The sequence below is a fragment of the Macaca thibetana genome, chromosome 16, assembly GCF_024542745.1.
Source record: "Macaca thibetana thibetana isolate TM-01 chromosome 16, ASM2454274v1, whole genome shotgun sequence".
Classification (NCBI taxonomy): domain Eukaryota; kingdom Metazoa; phylum Chordata; class Mammalia; order Primates; family Cercopithecidae; genus Macaca; species Macaca thibetana.
This window is the reverse complement of record NC_065593.1, coordinates 16,686,298-16,704,764: the sequence shown is the minus strand read 5'-3', so window position 1 is coordinate 16,704,764 and position 18,467 is coordinate 16,686,298. Positions and strand designations below refer to the sequence as shown.

The 18,467-nt window shown below is 51.4% G+C and overlaps 3 protein-coding genes across 7 annotated transcripts in view; 2 read left to right on the top strand and 1 right to left on the bottom strand.

The window, feature by feature from the left end:
- Nucleotides 1–18,467, top strand: part of PSMB6 (proteasome 20S subunit beta 6) — a 213,915-nt gene that overhangs the window by 33,563 nt on the left and 161,885 nt on the right. Inside the window, exon 1 of one of the 5 annotated variants that reach the window (XM_050765447.1) lies at nt 4,053–4,056. The exons of the other annotated variants lie outside the window; for them this stretch is intronic. The gene's annotated coding sequence lies outside the window, so the exon portion shown is untranslated. Of the gene's footprint in view, nt 1–4,052; nt 4,057–18,467 lie in introns of those variants that run through there. 5 annotated transcript variants of the gene reach the window in all.
- Nucleotides 1–18,467, top strand: part of ARRB2 (arrestin beta 2) — a 160,035-nt gene that overhangs the window by 64,255 nt on the left and 77,313 nt on the right. The window lies entirely within an intron of this gene.
- Nucleotides 3,405–14,748, bottom strand: ALOX15 (arachidonate 15-lipoxygenase). Its single transcript, XM_050765314.1, has 15 exons — nt 14,721–14,748; nt 14,449–14,608; nt 12,346–12,547; nt 11,967–12,048; nt 11,766–11,888; nt 11,497–11,600; nt 11,137–11,297; nt 10,027–10,170; nt 8,694–8,903; nt 6,333–6,419; nt 6,065–6,234; nt 5,315–5,436; nt 4,651–4,751; nt 4,372–4,539; nt 3,405–4,262 (listed from the first exon to the last, which is right to left on the bottom strand). The coding sequence occupies exons 2-15, from the start codon at nt 14,581–14,583 to the stop codon at nt 4,083–4,085; spliced, it is 1,989 nt and encodes a 662-aa protein (XP_050621271.1). The 5' UTR covers nt 14,584–14,608; nt 14,721–14,748; the 3' UTR covers nt 3,405–4,082.

Genomic DNA, 18,467 nt, shown 5'->3' with positions numbered 1-18,467 from the left:
CTTTCTTGGAAACTGGACCTTCAGATCTTATTCATGTGTTTGATAATTTCATCACAAAGAACAAAGACAACTGTGATGTGCAGACATACTCTGCCATAGCATAGAATTGTTCTTTGTAAAAGTTTGTTCGATACAAACTATATATGAAAAAAAATTGCCCTTCAAGGGAAAAAAAAAAAAAAACCTCAAAAGCTTTTCATAGAAGTCCCTGGTATTTGTATTGGGAAATACAAACCAGGTGAAACATACGTTTTTAATTTTTTTGCTCATTAATTTTAAAAAAAAGATTACTGAGTGCCTATTTTGTTTCAGGTACTCTTCCCAGTATTGGCCTAGCACCAGCCTTAAAGCAACCTTCGGTGAACATAATATATACTGATTATATATTACATACTTCCCTATTGACTAATATAACTAATGGAATAGTTCACTTCAAAAGAAATGATTTTCCTGGGCATCATTTTAGCAGAAGTTCTGCTTCCTTTTCTTTCATGCATAGAAAATGTGTTTTCTCCTAATGCAGAGGGGCGGGGATGCTTTTTCTGCCCCAGTGAGTGGCCAGGAGAAAATTGCTTTCTCTTTGTATATGAACTCAAGGGCCAACATTATTCTAGCAACAGTAGGACAGGTGGCAAAAGTGTTCTTGTGTCCTAGTTGCTGCTATTAGAAAGTTCAGGCAACTAGAAAGTTGCCTGAGGTCATGCCCTGCAAGTTATGTACCTTACATAATGAGGCACTGGAGAGAGAGCCAAAAATTCCCAATCAAAAATACACAAGCTAGGTGCAGTGGCTCTTACTTGTCATCCCAGCATTTGGGAGGACAAGGTGGGAGGATTGCTTGAGCCCAGGAGGTTGAGGCTGATGTGAGCCCTGATGGCACCACTGCACTCAGCCTAGGCAACAGAGGAAGACTCTGTCTCATTTAAAACAAAATATGCAAACGTCAGTGTGTTTTGATGTCTTTCTTCAAATCACTTAGCAGAATTCATGCCCTTTTCATTTACATTAGATGCTTGAGACAGTTTTCAAGGGAAATATTATTATTATTATTATTGAGACGGAGTTTCTCTCTTGTTACCCAGGCTGGAGTGCAACGGCATGATCTCGGCGCACTGCAACCTCCACCTCCCGAGTTCAAGCAATTCTGCCTTAGCTTCCCCAGTAGCTGGGAGTACAGGCATGCACCACCATGCCACGCCCAGCTAATTTTGTATTTTTAGTATAGACGGGGTTTCTCCATGTTGGTCAGGCTGGTCTTGAACTCCCGACCTCAGGTGATCCGCCCGCCTTGGCCTCCCAAAGTGCTGGGGTTACAGGCGTGAGCCACCTCACCCGGTCAGGAAATATTATCTTTGAAGTCTTTTTTTTTTTTTTTTTTTTTTTTTTTTGAGACGGAGTCTCGCTCTGTCGCCCAGGCTGGAGTGCAGTGGCCGGATCTCAGCTCACTGCAAGCTCCGCCTCCCGGGTTCACGCCATTCTCCTGCCTCAGCCTCCGGAGTAGCTGGGACTACAGGCGCCCACCACCTCGCCCGGCTATTTTTTTGTATTTTTTTTAGTAGAGACGGGGTTTCACCGTGTTAGCCAGGATGGTCTCGATCTCCTGACCTCGTGATCCACCCGTCTCGGCCTCCCAAAGTGCTGGGATTACAGGCTTGAGCCACCGCGCCCGGCCTATCTTTGAAGTCTTAAATCCAAAATTGCTTTCAAGGTGAATAAAAGGATTTTAAAAGATTGTAACAATTTTATTTCTGTGATGATCACTGAGTGTAAATTCTTCATTCTCTATCAGGAAATCCATCTAAGACTTCCATAGAAGTGAAAAAATATATAGTTTTTTAGTCTGTGATTAAGGGGAAATATTTCATGGGATGAGAACTGGATACAGGCTGGGCGCAGTGGCTCACGCCTGGAATCCTAGCCCTTTCGGAGGCCGAGGCAGGTGGATCACCTGAGGTTGACAGTTCAAGACCAGCCTGGTCAACATGATGAAATCCCATCTCTACTAAAAATACAAAAAATTAGATGGGTGTGGTGGCGGGCACCTGTAATCCCAGGTATGCAGGAGGCTGAGGCAGGAGAACCCGGGAAGCAGAGGTATCAGTGAGCCGAGATTGCGCCACTGCACTACAGCCTGGGCAACAAAGTAAGACTCCGTCTGAAAAAAAAAAAAAATCGGACCAAGCATCGTCAGTATGTCTTCTGTAGAATTAAACAGAATCAGAGACAAGAAGCAACTTTATTCACATTATAAATGAAACACTTTTGTTTTGTGTATACTGTTAGCTTCTGTTTTAAAATACTCACAGATGATCATATTAAGAAATAAAGGCCAGGCGCAGTGGCTCACACCTGTAATCCCAGCACTTTGGGAGGCCAAGGGGGTGGATCACCTGAGGTCAGGAGATCGAGACCAGCTTGGCCAACCCAGTGAAACCTTGTCTCTACTAAAAATACAAAAAATTTAGCCAGGCATCGTGGCGGGTGCCTGTAATCCCAGCTACTCGGGAAGCTGAGGCAGGAGAATTGCTTGAACCCAGGAGACGGAGGTTGCAGTGAGCAGAGATCACACCACTGCACTCCAGCCTGGGTGGCAGAGCGAGACTCCATCTCGAAAAAATAAAAAAGAAATAAAACTTCCAAGTTTATTTTCCCCAAGTTGTAACATGATCCAGAAGTTGAAATTCATTGAATCCCTTGTTGTACTCATTATGGTAATAATGAGATGTTTCCTTCTTCCAGTTAATTATATTAACGTGGAGCTTGCCAACTGGTGAACTGCAGATGGGTTAAGACACGGATGCCTCAGGCCGAAGCCCTAAGGCCAAGTATCTCCAGCCAGGAGCAGCTTCCTCAGTTCAACCAGCCGACTTTTGTTTAGTATTTTCTGCCTGAGCCATGAAATGAAAATCTTCAGAGTCAAACATTCTTGGGACTCACGATGTTAATAGTTTGCTTTGTAGAGTGTCTGGCTTCAGGACACAGTTAAATCCTATACAGTTAGAAGAGAATTTCATTTTAATTTAAAAAAATTTTTAGGCTGGGCACGGCAGTTCGCGCCTGTGATCCCAGCACTTTGGGAGGCTGAGGTGGGCAGATCACCTGAGGTCAGGAGTTCGAGACCAGCCTGGCCAACATGGTGAAACCCCATCTCTACTAAAAATACAAAAAACTTAGTTGGGCATGGTAGCGGGTGCCTGTAATCCCAGCTACGTGGGAGGCTGAGGCAGGACAATTGCTTGAACTTGGGAGGCGAAGGTTGCAGTGAGCCGAGATCACACCACTACACACCAGCCTGGGCAGCAACAGCGAGACTCTGTCTCAAAAAAAAAAAAAAAAAATTAAAAATTTTAAATTCTTTACCACATCAAGCATATGAACCCAGAAACATTTTTTGAGGCTCTATATTCTTTTGCCAATATTTTATTTAAAATACTTTAGTCCTAGTTCTTTTCCATCTTTAGTGTAAAATAACTTTTTGTTATTGTTAAACTCAATTTGGGTTCAAAATCCTATTTCCAGCTTAGGAAATAGGGTGAGGACCCATCTCTATAAAAAATTAGAAAAATATTATCTGGGCATGATGGCATGAGCCTGTAGTTCCAGCCACTCGGGAGGCTGAGGAGGGAGGATCATTTGAGCCCAGGAGGCTGAGGCTGCAGTGAGCCATGGTGATGGCGCCACTGCACTCCAGCTTGGGTGTCAAAGTGAGACTCTGTCTTAACAACAACAAAATCATATTTGATTCATAAAAGGTGTGGAGTAATACGTATTATCCCCTTATTCTAGCCTTGAAATGGTTTATATAATTGTGCCTATTTACCCTATAGATCTGAATGAAGAACGAGGAAGAGAGGGAGGAAGGAAGATAGGAAAGGAGGGAGGAAGGAAAAAGGAGTAAGGCCCCAGGTGATGCCTCTAGAGTAAAATGTGTTCACTGGGTGCAGAGACCATGAAAAGGTGGCCCTTGAGGGAGGGTGGGACATGGGAAGAGTGTGGGGCTTGGGAGGGCAGGACTGTAGCCACCAAGGGGTCAGCTTGTGGCTTGGGTGAGGGGGGCTGAAGTAACCAAAGGCTGGCGACGCTCAGATGGCCACACTGTTTTCCACCAGGCTGGGCCGCAGGTACTCGTACGGCATGTCCAGCTTTGCATTCCGGTTCTCGATTTCCTTATCCAGGGCAGCCAGCTCCTCCCTGAACTTCTTCAGCACAGCCTTAGGCTCAGGGCCCGAAAAATACTCCTCCTCATGCTGGCCCACAGCCACCTGGGAGGGAGAGGAAAAAGCGGCTGGGAGCCTTATGACCCCCAGTCTGGGATGCCGCACGTCCCCACAGCTGCCTCCTTCCTCAGGGCCCTGGGCACTCGGCTCTCACCATAATGGGCTGGCGTCTGCCCAGCTGCCAAGTGATGGACATCTGCAGAGAAGCCTGGTGGAAGTTGGGCAGCGTTGCCATCACTGTCTCCAGCGTTGCATCCTTGGTGGTCGGCGGGGGCAGCCGCATCGTGCAGGGTGCGTTAGGGACCCAAGTGTACCAGTCCAGCTAAGGAAGGGCAGGGATCCAGAGTCAGTGCCTGCTAAGCAGGAGAGCCCTGTGGCCCACCTGCACACAGACCCCTCCCTCACTCCAGGCCCCAAATTCCCAGGTAAGTACCTGGCCCAGGTGCACAGAGGAGTGTTGGCCGGTGCAGGTGAAGATACACATGGTGACAAAGTGGCAAACCTGATCCCGAGACTGTAAAGACACAGGAAACCCTGCAGGGGGTGAGGAGAGTTAGAAGCTGGGAAGGCAGGAGTGGAGCAGAGAGAGGAGAACAAGGCGGGGTGAGAAAGAGCGGCAGGAGCGCTCAGTAAGTCTTACGGGAATTACCACGACAGCAGGTTGGGGTGGCGGAGTGGGGAGCTCTGCTGGGGGGGTCCCACCCAGTGGGGTGCTGCCGCTGACTCACACTGGCTCACAAGAGTCAGTCAATGACGTTAGGTGTTAAGCAAAAGCTGGTCAGCATCACCTTGGTGGCCACAGTAGAAATATTTATACCACGGAAATGTGCAAAAGCTACAAATCAGGACGGTGCTTCCCAAGAGTCAGTTGTTAAACATGTATGAGCAGCCACTGGTCCCGCTGCATCTGGCACCTAGGGGTTCTCAGCGTGCAGGACGGGGACCTGTCTCTAGGTGAGAGGCAGTGGAATCTGAGAAGGCCTTTGGAGTTCTCATAGGTGTTGAAATGCTTCTGGGAGATTTCATGAAGCACAGGAGATTCTGGGGAGGTCTCTTGGGTTTTGTGTCTGAGATCTCAGGGCAGGGGCTCCTCCTACCTCGGTCCTGGCCCCCTTGCAGCCCGATTTCAGTGATCTCTCGACACCAGGTCTGCAGCTCTGGGTCATCTTTCACAGCCACGTCTGTCTTATAGTGGAGACTCACGATTCCTTCCACATACCTACCAACCAACGGAGCAGGGCCAGTTAGCTGAAGCCAACTTCTGGGCTCAGGTGATCCTCCTGCAGCCTCCCGAAGTGCTAGGATTACAGGTGTGAGCCACTGAGCTCAGCCTTATAATTTTTACACCTCGTTGAATGAGCCTCGATTTTGCAGAAGAGGAAACAGATAATCAGAGAGGCTGGATGCTTTGCCTGAGGTCACACAGCTTACAAACAGCAGAACCAGGATTCACATCCAAGCCTATCTGCCCTGGAATCCCATGAATTTCCTCTCTGTTGTTGCATGTCGCCTCCTGATTAACAGCCACAGCACTCCAACCCTGATTCTCTTCCTCTGCACACTCCCTGAATCCCTAGCACCAAGGGCCAGTCACGTTTCTTCATTTGACCCTGTTTCTATCAACCATTCCACCTTGCACGCCCTCCCTCCGCAGCTACTCTCATGTGGGAAGGAGGCCGAGCCGCTGAGCTTCTCCAGGATCCCTCAGTTGGAGGCCAGCCTAGGCAACATGAAGAAACCCTATCTCTACAAAAGCACAGGCCCCCAACCAGACGCAGACCTCCCGCTCTCCTAGACGTCTTCTCCACCCGAACTTGCACCCCCACTGGCCTTGCCCCTTGCCTCACCGAAAGATGATTTCCCAGAGCCGCAGTGCATCTTGGGCATAGAAGGAAGACTTCACTCCTAGGAGCCCCCGGTCAGCCAAGTCATCAGGGGGACAGAAGGAGCTATAGGTTAGAAAGCCTCCAGCTCGCCTGAGCAGCTCCACGTGGCCTCCCCCACCAGTGCTCACCGCCTGAGGAGCGAGGATGAGCGGGGTCAGGCAAATCGACCTGCCCTGAATCCAGAGCTGGAAAGAAGAGTGGCCCAGAATCTCCCTTTCTCTTCCCATACCTGGTCAAAAACTCCCATGTCAGAGACCAGCCCAGTCCTGGCCCGGACGTTAATTTCCAGGGTGTATCGCAGGTGAGGAATGATAAGCTAGAGGGAGAAACACAGGGAAGGGCAAAGTCAGAGAAGAGCTGCAGCAGAGCCCTGCAGGAAACAGGGGCCGACAAGCAGGAAAGGCACCAGGTCTTCAGAAAAAGCACAGACGTAAAGTTCAGTGGCCTCTCGACAGCGAGTTTTCAGAAGTACCATTCGACCCAGCAATTCCATTACCGGATATATACCTCCCAAAATATAAATCGCCCCACTATAAAGGCACATACATGCTCATGTATGTTCATCACAGCACTACTCACAATAGCAAAGACATGGAATCAACCTAAATGCCCATCAACAATAGACTGGGTAAAGAAAATGTGATACACTACGTAAAGAAAATGATACACACTGTGGAATACTATGCAGCCATGAAAAAGAACAAGATCGTGTTCTCTGCAGCAACATGGATAGAGCTGGAGGCCATAATCCTAAGTGGACTAACACAGGAACAGAAAGCCAAATATGGCATGTTCTCAGTTATAAGTGAGAGCTAAACATTGAGTATACATGGACACAAATAAGGGAACCAGCATCTATTTGTGGGCGGAGGGTGGAAGGAGGGAGGGGATCCAAAAACTACCTATCGGGTACCACGCTTATTACCCGGTGACAAAATAATCTGTACACCAAGCCACCGTGTACAGAACAAACTGGCCCATGTACCCTTGAACGTAAAATTAAAGTTAAAAAGAAATACATAAAAATAAACCACTGAGTTTTCAGTTGATTTGCGTCGAGTATTTGCATTCCGCAAACCAGACTTAGTGCTTTATGATAATTGAAAGAAATCATTCTTTCGTTGTTGTTGTTTTGTTTTGTTTTGAGATGGAGTCTCGCTCTGTTGCCCAGGCTGAAGTGCAGTGGTGTGATCTCAGCTCACCGCAACCGCTGCCTTCCAGGTTCACGCGATTCTTGTGCCTCAGCCTCCTGAGTAGCTGGGATTACAGGCATGAACCACCGCGCCTGGCCTCTTTTTCTTTTCATATTTTTTCATAGGTCTAGACCAAGATTTCTCAACTTTTTTTTTTAACCACCTACTAAATAACCTTTGGAGATATTTTTTCCTAATCTCACTCCACCTCATTAAATAGTAGTACTACATATATACTGTATATCTATGTATTGCATTATATCTGTGCTTTATATAGATATATATCACATTATATCTGTGCTATATAAAATAATAAGATTTGGCTGGCCACAGCAGCTCACGCCTGTAATCCCAACACTTTGGGAGGCCAAGGTGGGCAGATCACCTCGGAGTCTGAGACCAGCCTGACCAACATGGCAAAACCTCGTCTCTACTAAAAATACAAAAATTAGCCAGGCATGGTGGCAGGCGCCTGCAATCCCAGCTACTTGGGAGGCTGAGGCAGAAGAATCACTTGAACCCAGGAGGCAGAGGTTGTAATGAGCCAAGATCATGACACTGCACTCCAGCCTGGGCAGCAAAATAAATAAATTAATAATAATAATAATAATAATATTTTTCACACACATTTTCCAGCCATCTTCACCCCTTGGAGGACATTGTTGCCCCTACTGAGAATGGATGGTCTAATCACTGCCTCCCTCCAGAGCCTGGTCTCCTCCCTCTCCCCTTCATCCATTACGCTCGCCTTCTTTCAGTTCTTTAAAGAAGACAAGCTTGGACCGGGCGCGGTGGCTCACGCCTGTAATCCCAGCACTTTGGGAGACCGAGGCAAGGGGATCATCTGAGGTCAGACATTCGAGACCAGCCCGGCCAACATGGTGAAATCCTGTCTCTATTAAAAATACAAAAAAACTAGCCAGGCGTGGTGGTGCGTGACTATAATCCCAGCTACTGGGGAGGCTGAAGTGGGAGAATTGCTTAAACCCAGGAGGCAGAGGTTACAATGAGCTGAGATCACACCACTGCATCCCAGCCTGTGCAACAAAGGGAGACTCCATCTCAAAAAAAAAAAAAAACAAAAAAAAAAAAACAATGACTGTCTGGAAAAGATCTTTTTAATGTTATTTGCATGGGTTCCTCTTGTTGGACGGAATCCTTGGTCATTTGCATGTACTGTGCTTTATATATAAAAAGAGTAAGATTTTTTCCACCACTTTCCCCAGGTGGGAGGTGATATCCCCTTTGAAAATGCATGGCCAGCCCTGCTCGTTCTCTGTTGCTCTCACATTGTCCATTCATTGTTTCTCTCCATACCGGAGACCTCACAGAAAGGGAGCCTCCAGAGGTGGGAACGTGCCCTGGGGTAGGCAGGAGAGAAGGGGATAAGGTGTTACCTTGAAGATAGGATGTATGGACGGCAGGCACCTCATGGTGGCCACAGCAATGACCTCAGCCATCAAGTGTCCCCTCAGAAGATGAGACTGCAGCTCATGGAGCTGGAAGTCAGAGCTGCGCACCCAGCATTTGGCCAGAAGCCAGACCATTGGAGGATCCGTGGGCAAGAAAAGTGGAGGTGGCGGGGATCCTGCGCTGGGTAGTTGGAGCTGGAGCAGGGACAAGGTGTGGGGAGAGAAGGCATGAGTGCTGGGCACTCAGCAATCTGACCCCCGCCCCCTTGCATGTTAACCTTGCCATTCGTCCTCCAAACGTGTTTCGCTTTCCCCATCTCACTGCTCCCACTCCCTACAGCTCCCATTTCCTCCCCTCCCCTTCCTACCCGCTCGGTGCATTAGCACCCTGCAAGCTGCTTTGCCTCCAGCATTCTGCAGAAACGCTCTTCTGGTGCCTCCTCCAGCCTCCACTTCCCCTTTCAGTCCCCGCAGTGTGGAAAAGATTCAAACCACCTGCTTCCTTCATCCCACACTGTTTTTCGAAATCTAATCTTCTAGCCCCACTTCTACACAAACGACTGAATCTCTTGTTCTCAGCTGCCTGCTGGACAATTTAAATGTCTTCCATTACCTCAACATTGGCCAGACAAAAGTCTCCCGGGGCACCCTGTTCTCTTTATTGGTGCTATTTCTGCAGGCACCTGGCCTGGCTCCCTTTTCCCCTCTCCTTGATCTCCCTCTGCACTCGCATCCACCTGTCCTCTCCATCCTGATAATCACCACCCACATCTGAGCTCCCCTCCTCCTGGGGTCAGTGCTGGAGCACATTGCCCCAGCCCCCCTCTCCAACCCACCCTAAACACCACTGCCCACACCGTGTGCCCATAGCACGTTTCGTCACAGCCTTCTCCAGCTTCCCACCTCATACTCCTTAGCCTGGCTTAGTCTGGCCCCAGTGCAACAGTCCCCTAGGAATCTCCTGACTCCTCTACCTCAGCCTCTGCCCAGTCCGTCTTGCCACTGAGGACCGGTCCTTCCTCTCCCTCCTGCATGTCTGAGACCTGGCCCTCCTCCAAGGCTCATGACATCCCACCTCCCCTGATCCCTCCTGGGCTATCTCTGTCCACTTCCTCAGTCCCAGAGTCTGCAGACTGGCCCCAAGTGTCTCTCCAGCTACACTGCAAGGCCTTCGAATCAGAGACTTGGCGCATTTCCTCCTTTGGGGTCTCCCCGGTGCTCTAGCCCAGTGCCTTTGCAGATGGTGCTCAGTGAATTTCGATAAGGGGCTGAGCTAAGAAGGCTGGAGACTGGGAGCAGAAATCTTGAGTCCTCTCACCTGGATGACCATGGGCAAGAGTTTCCCATCAGGCTGCAGTTTCAGCATGACCAGAGGGGCAGCCAGGTACTGCTGGCTACAGAGAATGACGTTGGCCTTGATCCCATCCAGCAGGGAGAAGTCAGCTTCAAACAGTGTGCCTCCCTGGGTGGGGGAAGAGGTCAAGGGCTGCTATCAGCATAAAGCATCTTCTTCCTACTCTGATTCCTCCAAGGGGGCAGAGAGAGAGAGAGGAGCTAACCTGTCTCCATCACCTACTTTTTCCAGGTAATGGATCATGTGCTTATTGCCTCATATCATTTTTGTTGTTGTTGTTTTGAATCAGGGTCTTACTCTGTTGCCCAGGCTGGAGTGCCGTGGCAGGATCACCACGGCTCACTGCAGCCTTGACTTCCTTCGGCCCGGGTGATCCTCCCACCTCAGCCTCCAAATAGGTGGGACTACAGGTGCATGCCACTACACCAAAAATTACAGATGCTAATTTTTGTGCTTTTGTAGAGACAGGGTTTCTCCATGTTGCCTAGGCTGGCCTCCAACTTCTGGGCTCAGGTGATCCTCCTGCAGCCTCCTGAAGTGCTGGGATTACAGGTGTGAGCCACTGAGCTCAGCCTTATAACACCTAGTTGAATGAGCCTCGATTTTACAGAAGAGGAAACAGATAATCAGAGAGGCTGGATGCTTTGCCTGAGGTCACACAGCTTACAAATAGCAGAACCAGGATTCACATCCAAGCCTATCTGCCCTGGAATCCCATGAATTTCCTCTCTGTTGTTCCATGTCGCCTCCTGATTAACAGCCACAGCACTCTGACCCTGATTCTCTTCCTCTGCACACTCCCTGAATCCCTAGCACCAAGGGCCAGTCACGTTTCTTCATTTCACCCTGTTTCTATCAACCATTCCACCTTGCACGCCCTCCCTCCGCAGCTACTCTCGTGTGGGAAGGAGGCCGAGCCGCTGAGCTTCTCCAGGATCCCTCAGGACCTCTCCTGCAGAATCCGGCCTTGCTGGCTGGCAGCAAGCCCGGCCCAGAGTGGTCCCGCAGCAGCATCATTGACGCTAGCCCACCCCACTGCACTGTTGAGCCTCCTCGGGGCTCTGATGTCCGTACCTCCAGCTCCTTCTCCAGCTGGGCCTGCAGTTCCTCCATGCCTGGAGGGAACACGAGGCGGGCAGGAAGGTGAGCGGAGCGCCTCAGCAACATGGGGTTGGCGCCATTAAGAAACTGGTACCCAAATAAGGCATCTTCCTTCCAGGAGTCCCGCACGCGCTCTGGGGAAGGCAGTTGTTTAGCAAGTTGTGGGATCTGAGCTCTTGGTCCTTCCAACCCCACCAACCATGCCCCTTGACTCCAGCCCACCAGTGGGACCCAAGTCTCTGGTCTCCCCATGCTGCTGCTTTCAATTCCCCTGGGTTGGGCGGGATCTGGGGGTAAGGGTCCTGGGAGACATATCGGGGAGGGGGGACTGACCTGCCAGCTTGCTCTGGCCACACCAGAAAATCCGTTTGAAGTCATCCAGATCCTTCCAGCGAGTCAGAACATTTAAAGAGTCTTTGATAGCAAGGTCCGCCAGCCTTCAGGGCAGGATGGGGCAAAGGGTTTGAGCATCATTCTGAGACTCCAACATGGCGACCACAGGCACCGATCTTGGGCCAGTCCAGTGCAGTGCAGCCCATAAGCCCCTTGGCTTCCACTAGACCAGGACACCTCCCTCTCACCCAGCCTCCCCTTGCTCTCACCCCTTGGCCAGTGAAGCCTCAAAGTCAACTCTCTTGTCTTCCAGAAATCGCTCATCCACAGGGAGGTCACTTAGTTTCGTCCCAGCCACATTCAGAATTAACCCATCCTTCCAGTTTCCCCACCTGTGGGGCGGGAAGGAAATCAGGCGTGGGTGCTGGAAGCAGCAGCAGCTCACGTGGGGTCAGGGGAGGAGGGCTCACCGGTACAGCTTCCTTCTCTCTTCCAGCTCCTCTTCCCGGTGTTTCTGGAACAGGCCCTGAGGGTCTTCGCCCACAGTGCGGCCTAGAAGGACAGGGGAGGGCTTGGCCAGTGACTTTTTCTGAGATCCTCTTCTCGCCCCTGCCGGGAGAGCCTCATCACCCCGTCCTTCTGTGTGGCCCCTGCCCCCTCAGTATCACGCCCCTTCCCCAGGCTCCAGCCACTCTGTGCCAGCTGCAGCCACCGCCCCTTCGACACCCCCAAAGACCCCGGCGCTCCAGGTTCCAGCACCTCCACCCTGCGCTCTCTTCTCCACATGCGCATCCCCCCAGCTTCTCTCGCACCCCAGAGGCCTCCTGACACTCCCAGCCCCGCGCTCACCGGTGCCTTCGGGCAGGCTCAGGACGCCGTCGCCCTCCACCCAGCGGTAACAAGGGAACCGGACCTCGTCCCCGTCTCCGGGGCCCTGCACGGAGATCCAGTTGCAGAACCAGGCGTCGTCCTGAAGGAGGTGCCGTTTGCGCAGCTTCACAAACAGCAGCGGCCCCAGGTACTCCGGTACTTCCACCTTGACTTCTGTCTCCTGCGGGCGACATTAGAGGCTCAGCCCCGGCGGGGACGGGCGGGAGGGTCACCCGGCTGAGCCCTGCTCCTTCCAGAGCCCACGCCCTTCCTTGGAGGCTCTGAGAGGAGGAGACGTATCAGGGTCGGGGGACTGAGCCAGAGAGAGAGAGGGACCGCGCCGAGCAGGTGGCCTCAGGACTCCGTTCTGAGGGGACGGGGACGGCAGGTGGGAGGTCCGCACCTGCTCTCACTTTCTCCTCTCTGTGGTCGTTGACTGTGCCAAGCGCTGGGCTGGGCGCTGGGAACCCGGAGCCGCGCCCTGGACGAGCGCGCTGTGGAGCCAGGGCACGCTGGTGGCAATTCCTGCTGTGCGACCACCCCCTGCCCCCACCCCGCCCAAGGCTGAGGACCTGCAGGGGCCCCACCGGCCTGGGGACAACCTTCCCGGAGACCTGAAGGCGGAAAGGGCTCAGCCAAGGAGAGTGAGAGAAAGGGAAGGCAGGGGAAAGGCGCGCCGGGCAGAGCGAGCAGCGGGGATGGGAGGGCGCGCAGCACCTTGGAGCTGGAGCTCAGAGCCCAGGTGTGGGGAGTCGGCAGGTCCGGAGGCTCTCGAAGGTGGCGCCAAGGGCTTTGGATTTGGTCCCGAGAACAAGCGGGAGCCATTCGAATGTGTTAAGCAGGGGGAGTGAATTAGGGAGAAATCATTCTGGCTTCAGAAGGGCTTGGAAGGTCTGCAGCAGAGGCGGCGAGGCCGCTGGAGGTTTGAAATGGCTTTTACAATAGAGAAAGCGGAGGACCTACGACGGCTCTGGCGACCAGTTTCCAGACACCAGAGCTGTGTGGAATGAGGGGCGCCCAGGGGCATCCCCTTAATTCCAAGGAGATGGAGTAGCGGAAACATTTATTGAGCGTTTACTGTGTGTCACCAACTGCCCACCACAGGGAGGGAAAAAGGGAGGAGGGAGCGCCTTTCCACCTTCCGTGCCCCGTCCCCTCACCATGGAGTCGCGGGGCAACCCGCTCCGTGCGCATTTTCTCTCTTTCTGGCTCCCTTCGCCCCGCTTTCTCGGAAGCTCGGAGCACGGGCGTGGGGGTGCGGGGAGCAGGGCTCCGCAGGTTCAAGGAGACGCGGGCGGTCGGCGGCGGGGCGGATATTGGGCTGGGACGCGGGAGATGCTCAGGGTCTAGAACTGACTGCGCCGGATTCTTGTTTAGAGGGAGGTGAAGGGAGGGAGGAGGCGCGGGAGACACCCGGGGAGGCAGGAGGAGAGGGCTGGGAGGTGGGAACATGCCCTCGTTCGGGCATGTTCCTTTGACGTTCCCTGAGACAGACATCCGGATTTGGGGATCTGGGAGAGGGCTAGAGCAGTGATGGGAATTCGGGGTTTCGCGGAAGAAAAAAAGTAACAGGACCGGGTAGAACACCAGGTAGATATGACATGAGATATGACAGGAGGTGGGTCGGGAAATTGAGAGCGTTCTCCTGCCTTGACTCCCCATCCCTTCCCTCTCATCACCAACTCCACCCCAGGTGATAAAGCCCGAAAGGTCAGAGATCCAACAGCGCTAGCGGTTGAAACGTTTTTTTTAAGATAGAGAAAGCGGGAGGACCGACGGCCGCTCCGGTGTCCGCTGAGTTTCCAGACAAGGGAGCTCTGTGCAGCGAGGGGCGCACAGGAGGGTGCCCTCAATTCTAAGGAGATCGGGTAGCGGCAACGTTTATTGAGCGCTTACTGGGTGCCACCAACTGCCCTAAAGCCCCCCACCCCTGCGGCCTCCGTGCGCTGTCTTTGAGCCCAGTGTGCGCGCCCTCGGCAAAGAGAATGGGCCAGAGGCCTACGGGGGTGCGTGGCCTCCCGGGTATTTGACTGACTCGGAGCCAGGCGCGCAGCCCACCCCGCCCGGCTCTGGGGAGCTCACCTTGCCCCGTGCGGGCCACAGTCGCTTCCCGAGCGCCGCCTCCCCGTGCTGGCCGACCAGCCACAGCTGCACCTGGTTCTTGGAACCCGCATGGAGCGAGGCCCCCGTGGACAAGCGGATGCGGTAGAGACCCATCTTGCTCAAAGACGTTTCGCTCCTTCTGGTGGGGAAGAAGGGTGGACCAGCTAAATAACCCAGCCTGAGACCCCGCCCTTTTGGAGGTCGCTTGGGGTCGGAATGTGGGTGGCAGGTCTCCAATCAACTCCGCCTACCTCTGGGGGCCCCAGCTCCAAGGAGCAGAGCTTCAAAGGGCAGAATTCAGCCCCAGTCCAAAAGGCGGTGTCCTGGCGAGAGCAGGGAGTGGAAACTACTATCTTGACGGGAGGGAGAAGAAGAAAAGGATTTGAACCGAAAACATGCAGGAAGAGGGAATCAACGCCTGGTACAGCAGGCAGGCGAGGTGGGGGTAGGAGTTATGCACTTGTGTACCACGGACTTTGGGCCAAGCCTGGATGACTGGGAAGCCAACCTCCATCTAAATGCACGCGTGCACACGCACACACACACGCACACACACGCACAGACTCACGCACACATGCATGCACACACACGCATGCATGCACGCACACACACGCACAGACTCACGCACACATGCACACACACATGCATGCACACGCGCACACACACACGCACACACACACGCACAGACTCACGCACACATGCACGCACACACACATGCGTGCAGGCACACACACGCAGAGACTCACGCACACATGCATGCACACACACACATGCATATACGCACGCACACACACGCGCACACACATGCACAGACACCTGCACAGACACGCACACAGGCACACATGTACAGACACGCACGCACATGCATGAAAACACGCACAGACACAAGCACACGTGCAGACACACGCACAGACACACACACCCACACACGCATACACGCAAGGGCACACACACATGCACGCACACACACACGCCTCACAAGTTGGATTGCAGGAGAGGGTGAAGTGGGCGAGGAGACCCAGTTTGCAGTGGCATTTGAGGAAGGTACATTCAGGCCAAGGAATTCATTTGACCAACTTTGCACACTTGCCTTCTCTGTGCCAGCCACTGGGACTCATTCCTTTTGAGCGTGAAAGCCTCCATCTCCCTGTTGCCTGCAGAATAAAAGTCCAGATAAATGTTTCTGGCATTCAGTGCCCTTGCTAACCTGACCAGCGCTCCTCACCTCTCATCCCACTGCACCCTGGCATCTCCTGTGCTGGAGCCATGTGTTTCCCAGAACCTCTCCCCTGCTGTTCTCTCAAAGAACTCACTTCTGGGTTAGTCTGTTCATGCTTCTAAACCCTAATTCGTCTCCAATTTCTCTTTGGTCTGGAGCCATCTGTTCCCTGGAACTCCCCGCCCCCGCACTGCTGTTCTCTCAAAGAACTTGCTCCTGGATTAATCTATTCATCTATTCATGCTTCTAAACCCTAGTTAATCTCCAGTTTCTCTGGAAAGTCTTGCCGGGTACTTTCATCCCCCACCACCCCACCAGAGCAAATTAGCTTTCCTTCCTTTTTTTTTTTTTTTTTTGAGATGGAGTCTCACTCTGTCACCCTGGAATGCAGGCTGGAGTGCAGTGGTGCCATCTTGCCTTACTGCAACCTCCATCTCCCAGGTTCAAGCAGTTCTCTGCCTCAGCTTTCTAAGTAGCTGGGATTGTAGTCGCCCGCCATCACTCAGCTAATTTTTGTATTTTTAGTAGAGATGGGGTTTCTCCATGTTGGCCAGGCTGGTCTTGAACTCCTGACCTCGTGATCCACCCACCTCAGTCTCCCAAAGTGCTGGAATTACAGGCATGAGGCACCACGCCAGGCTCCACGCCAGGTTCAGCTTTTCTTTCTTTTTTTTTTTTTTTTTTTTTTTTTTTTTTTTTTTTTGAGACGGAGTCTCGCTCTGTCGCCCGGGCTGGAGTGCAGTGGCCAGATCTCAGCTCACTGCAAGCTCCGCCTCCCGGGTTTATGCCATTCTCCTGCCTCAGCCTCCCGAGTAGCTGGGACTACAGGCGCCCGCCACCTCGCCCGGCTAGTTTTTTGTATTTTTTAGTAGAGATGGAGTTTCACCGTGTTAGCCACAATGGTCTCGATCTCCTGACCTCGTGATCCACCCATCTCGGCCTCCCAAAGTGCTGGGATTACAGGCGTGAGCCACCGTGCCTGGCCCAGCTTTCCTTTCTAACACTTTACTCCTTGTGCACACTTCTATTGTTGCACACTTAATACTGCAGTGTGAGCTTTTGTTTGTATGTCTGTATCCCCCACTAATGTGAGCCCATCCTAGGCAAGGACTACACACCCAGCAGGACTCTCACATTTGTTTCCCTTGGAGACAGCACAGTGTCAGGGCTTGTAGGTGTCAGTAAGTGTTTTTCTGAAACACATTGAGCTGAAAAATTCGTTATAAATGAATCCTTCCCTTGGGGGAGACAAAGGGAAACAAATAACTATCAGACAATGTAAACAAAAGGGGAATAGTAACATAAGCTCCATGGCATGGATTACAGTCAGTCTGGTAACACAAATGAAGTCCATGAAAATATGTCTGTGATGCATATTTTCTGGTTTGCTTGTTTTTTGGTTTTGGTTTGGGGTTGTTATTGTTGTTGTTGTTGTTGTTGTTGTTTTTAATGAGATGGAGTCTTGCTCTGTTGCCCAGGCTAGAGTACAGTGGTGTGATCTCGGCTCACTGCAACCTCTGCCTCCCAGGTTCAAGTGATTCTCCTGCCTCAGGCTCCCGAGTAGCTGGGATTACAGGCACCCACCACCACGCCTAGCTACTTTCGGTATTTTCAGTCGAGATGGGGTTTCGCCATGTTGGCCAGGCTGGTCTTGAACTGCTGACCTCAAGTGATCCACCTGCCTTGGCCTCCCAAAGTGTTGGGATTACAGCCGTGAGCCACCACGCCCCGCCCTGCTTAATTGTTTAGTGGGAAGTACATTCACCTGATTCAAAAGTCAAAAGGTACAAGGTGGTATTCACTAGTTTCTCCCTCCTCTCGGCCCCAAGCCACCCAGTTGCTCCATTCCCAGCAATCACTGTTACCAGTCTCTTCTGTGCACTAATATTACAGAGCAAATATACACCTATCCTTTTTGTCCTTTTCCTGCACATCATAGCACACCTTATTCTGCATCTCATTTTTCCACAGTGCAACAGGAGGTCATTCCATATCCGTGCACAAAGAGCTTCCTTGTTCTTTGCTGAGGCTGCTATTTGCTGTAACATAATAAATTCTACTAGTCTCTTATAGCGGACGCAGGTTGTTAGTAATCTTTTGTAACTATGAAAAAGTGCTGAAAGAAATAATCCTTGTATATACAGCATTTCTCGTATGAAGGTATATCTGTAGAACAAAACCCTGGAGATAGAATTTCTGGAACAAAAGCATATCAAATTTCGGCAGAAACTGCTCAGTTGCCCTCTGTAGAAACTTGTACTGATTTACACCCCTGCAGTGGACTATGTCTGAGAATGCCCGTTCTTCCTCACTTTTGCCAATGGTGTGTTAATAACCAGGATTACCTTAGCCAATCGGATAGGTGAAAAATGGTATCCTAGTTTTAATTTTAATTTGCATTTCCCTTATTATGAGTAAAGTTGAGCATCTTTTTATACTGTAGGAGCTATTTGTATTTCGTTTTGTGTGAACTGGCTGTTCCATTTTTCTATTGGATTTTGGGCTCTTCCTTCCTTCCTTCCTTCCTTCCTTCCTTCCTTCCTTCCTTCCTTCCTTCCTTCCTTCCTTTCTTTCTTTTTTTTTGAGACAGGGTCTCACCATGTCACTGGAGTGCAGTGGTGCCATCACAGCTCACTGAAACCTCTAACTCCTGGGTTCAAATGATCCTCCTACCTCAGTTTCCGAAATAGCTGGGACTACAAGTGTATGCCACCATACCCAGCAAATTTTTTTCATGTTTAGTAGAGATTAGGTCTTGCTATGTTGCATAGGCTGGTCT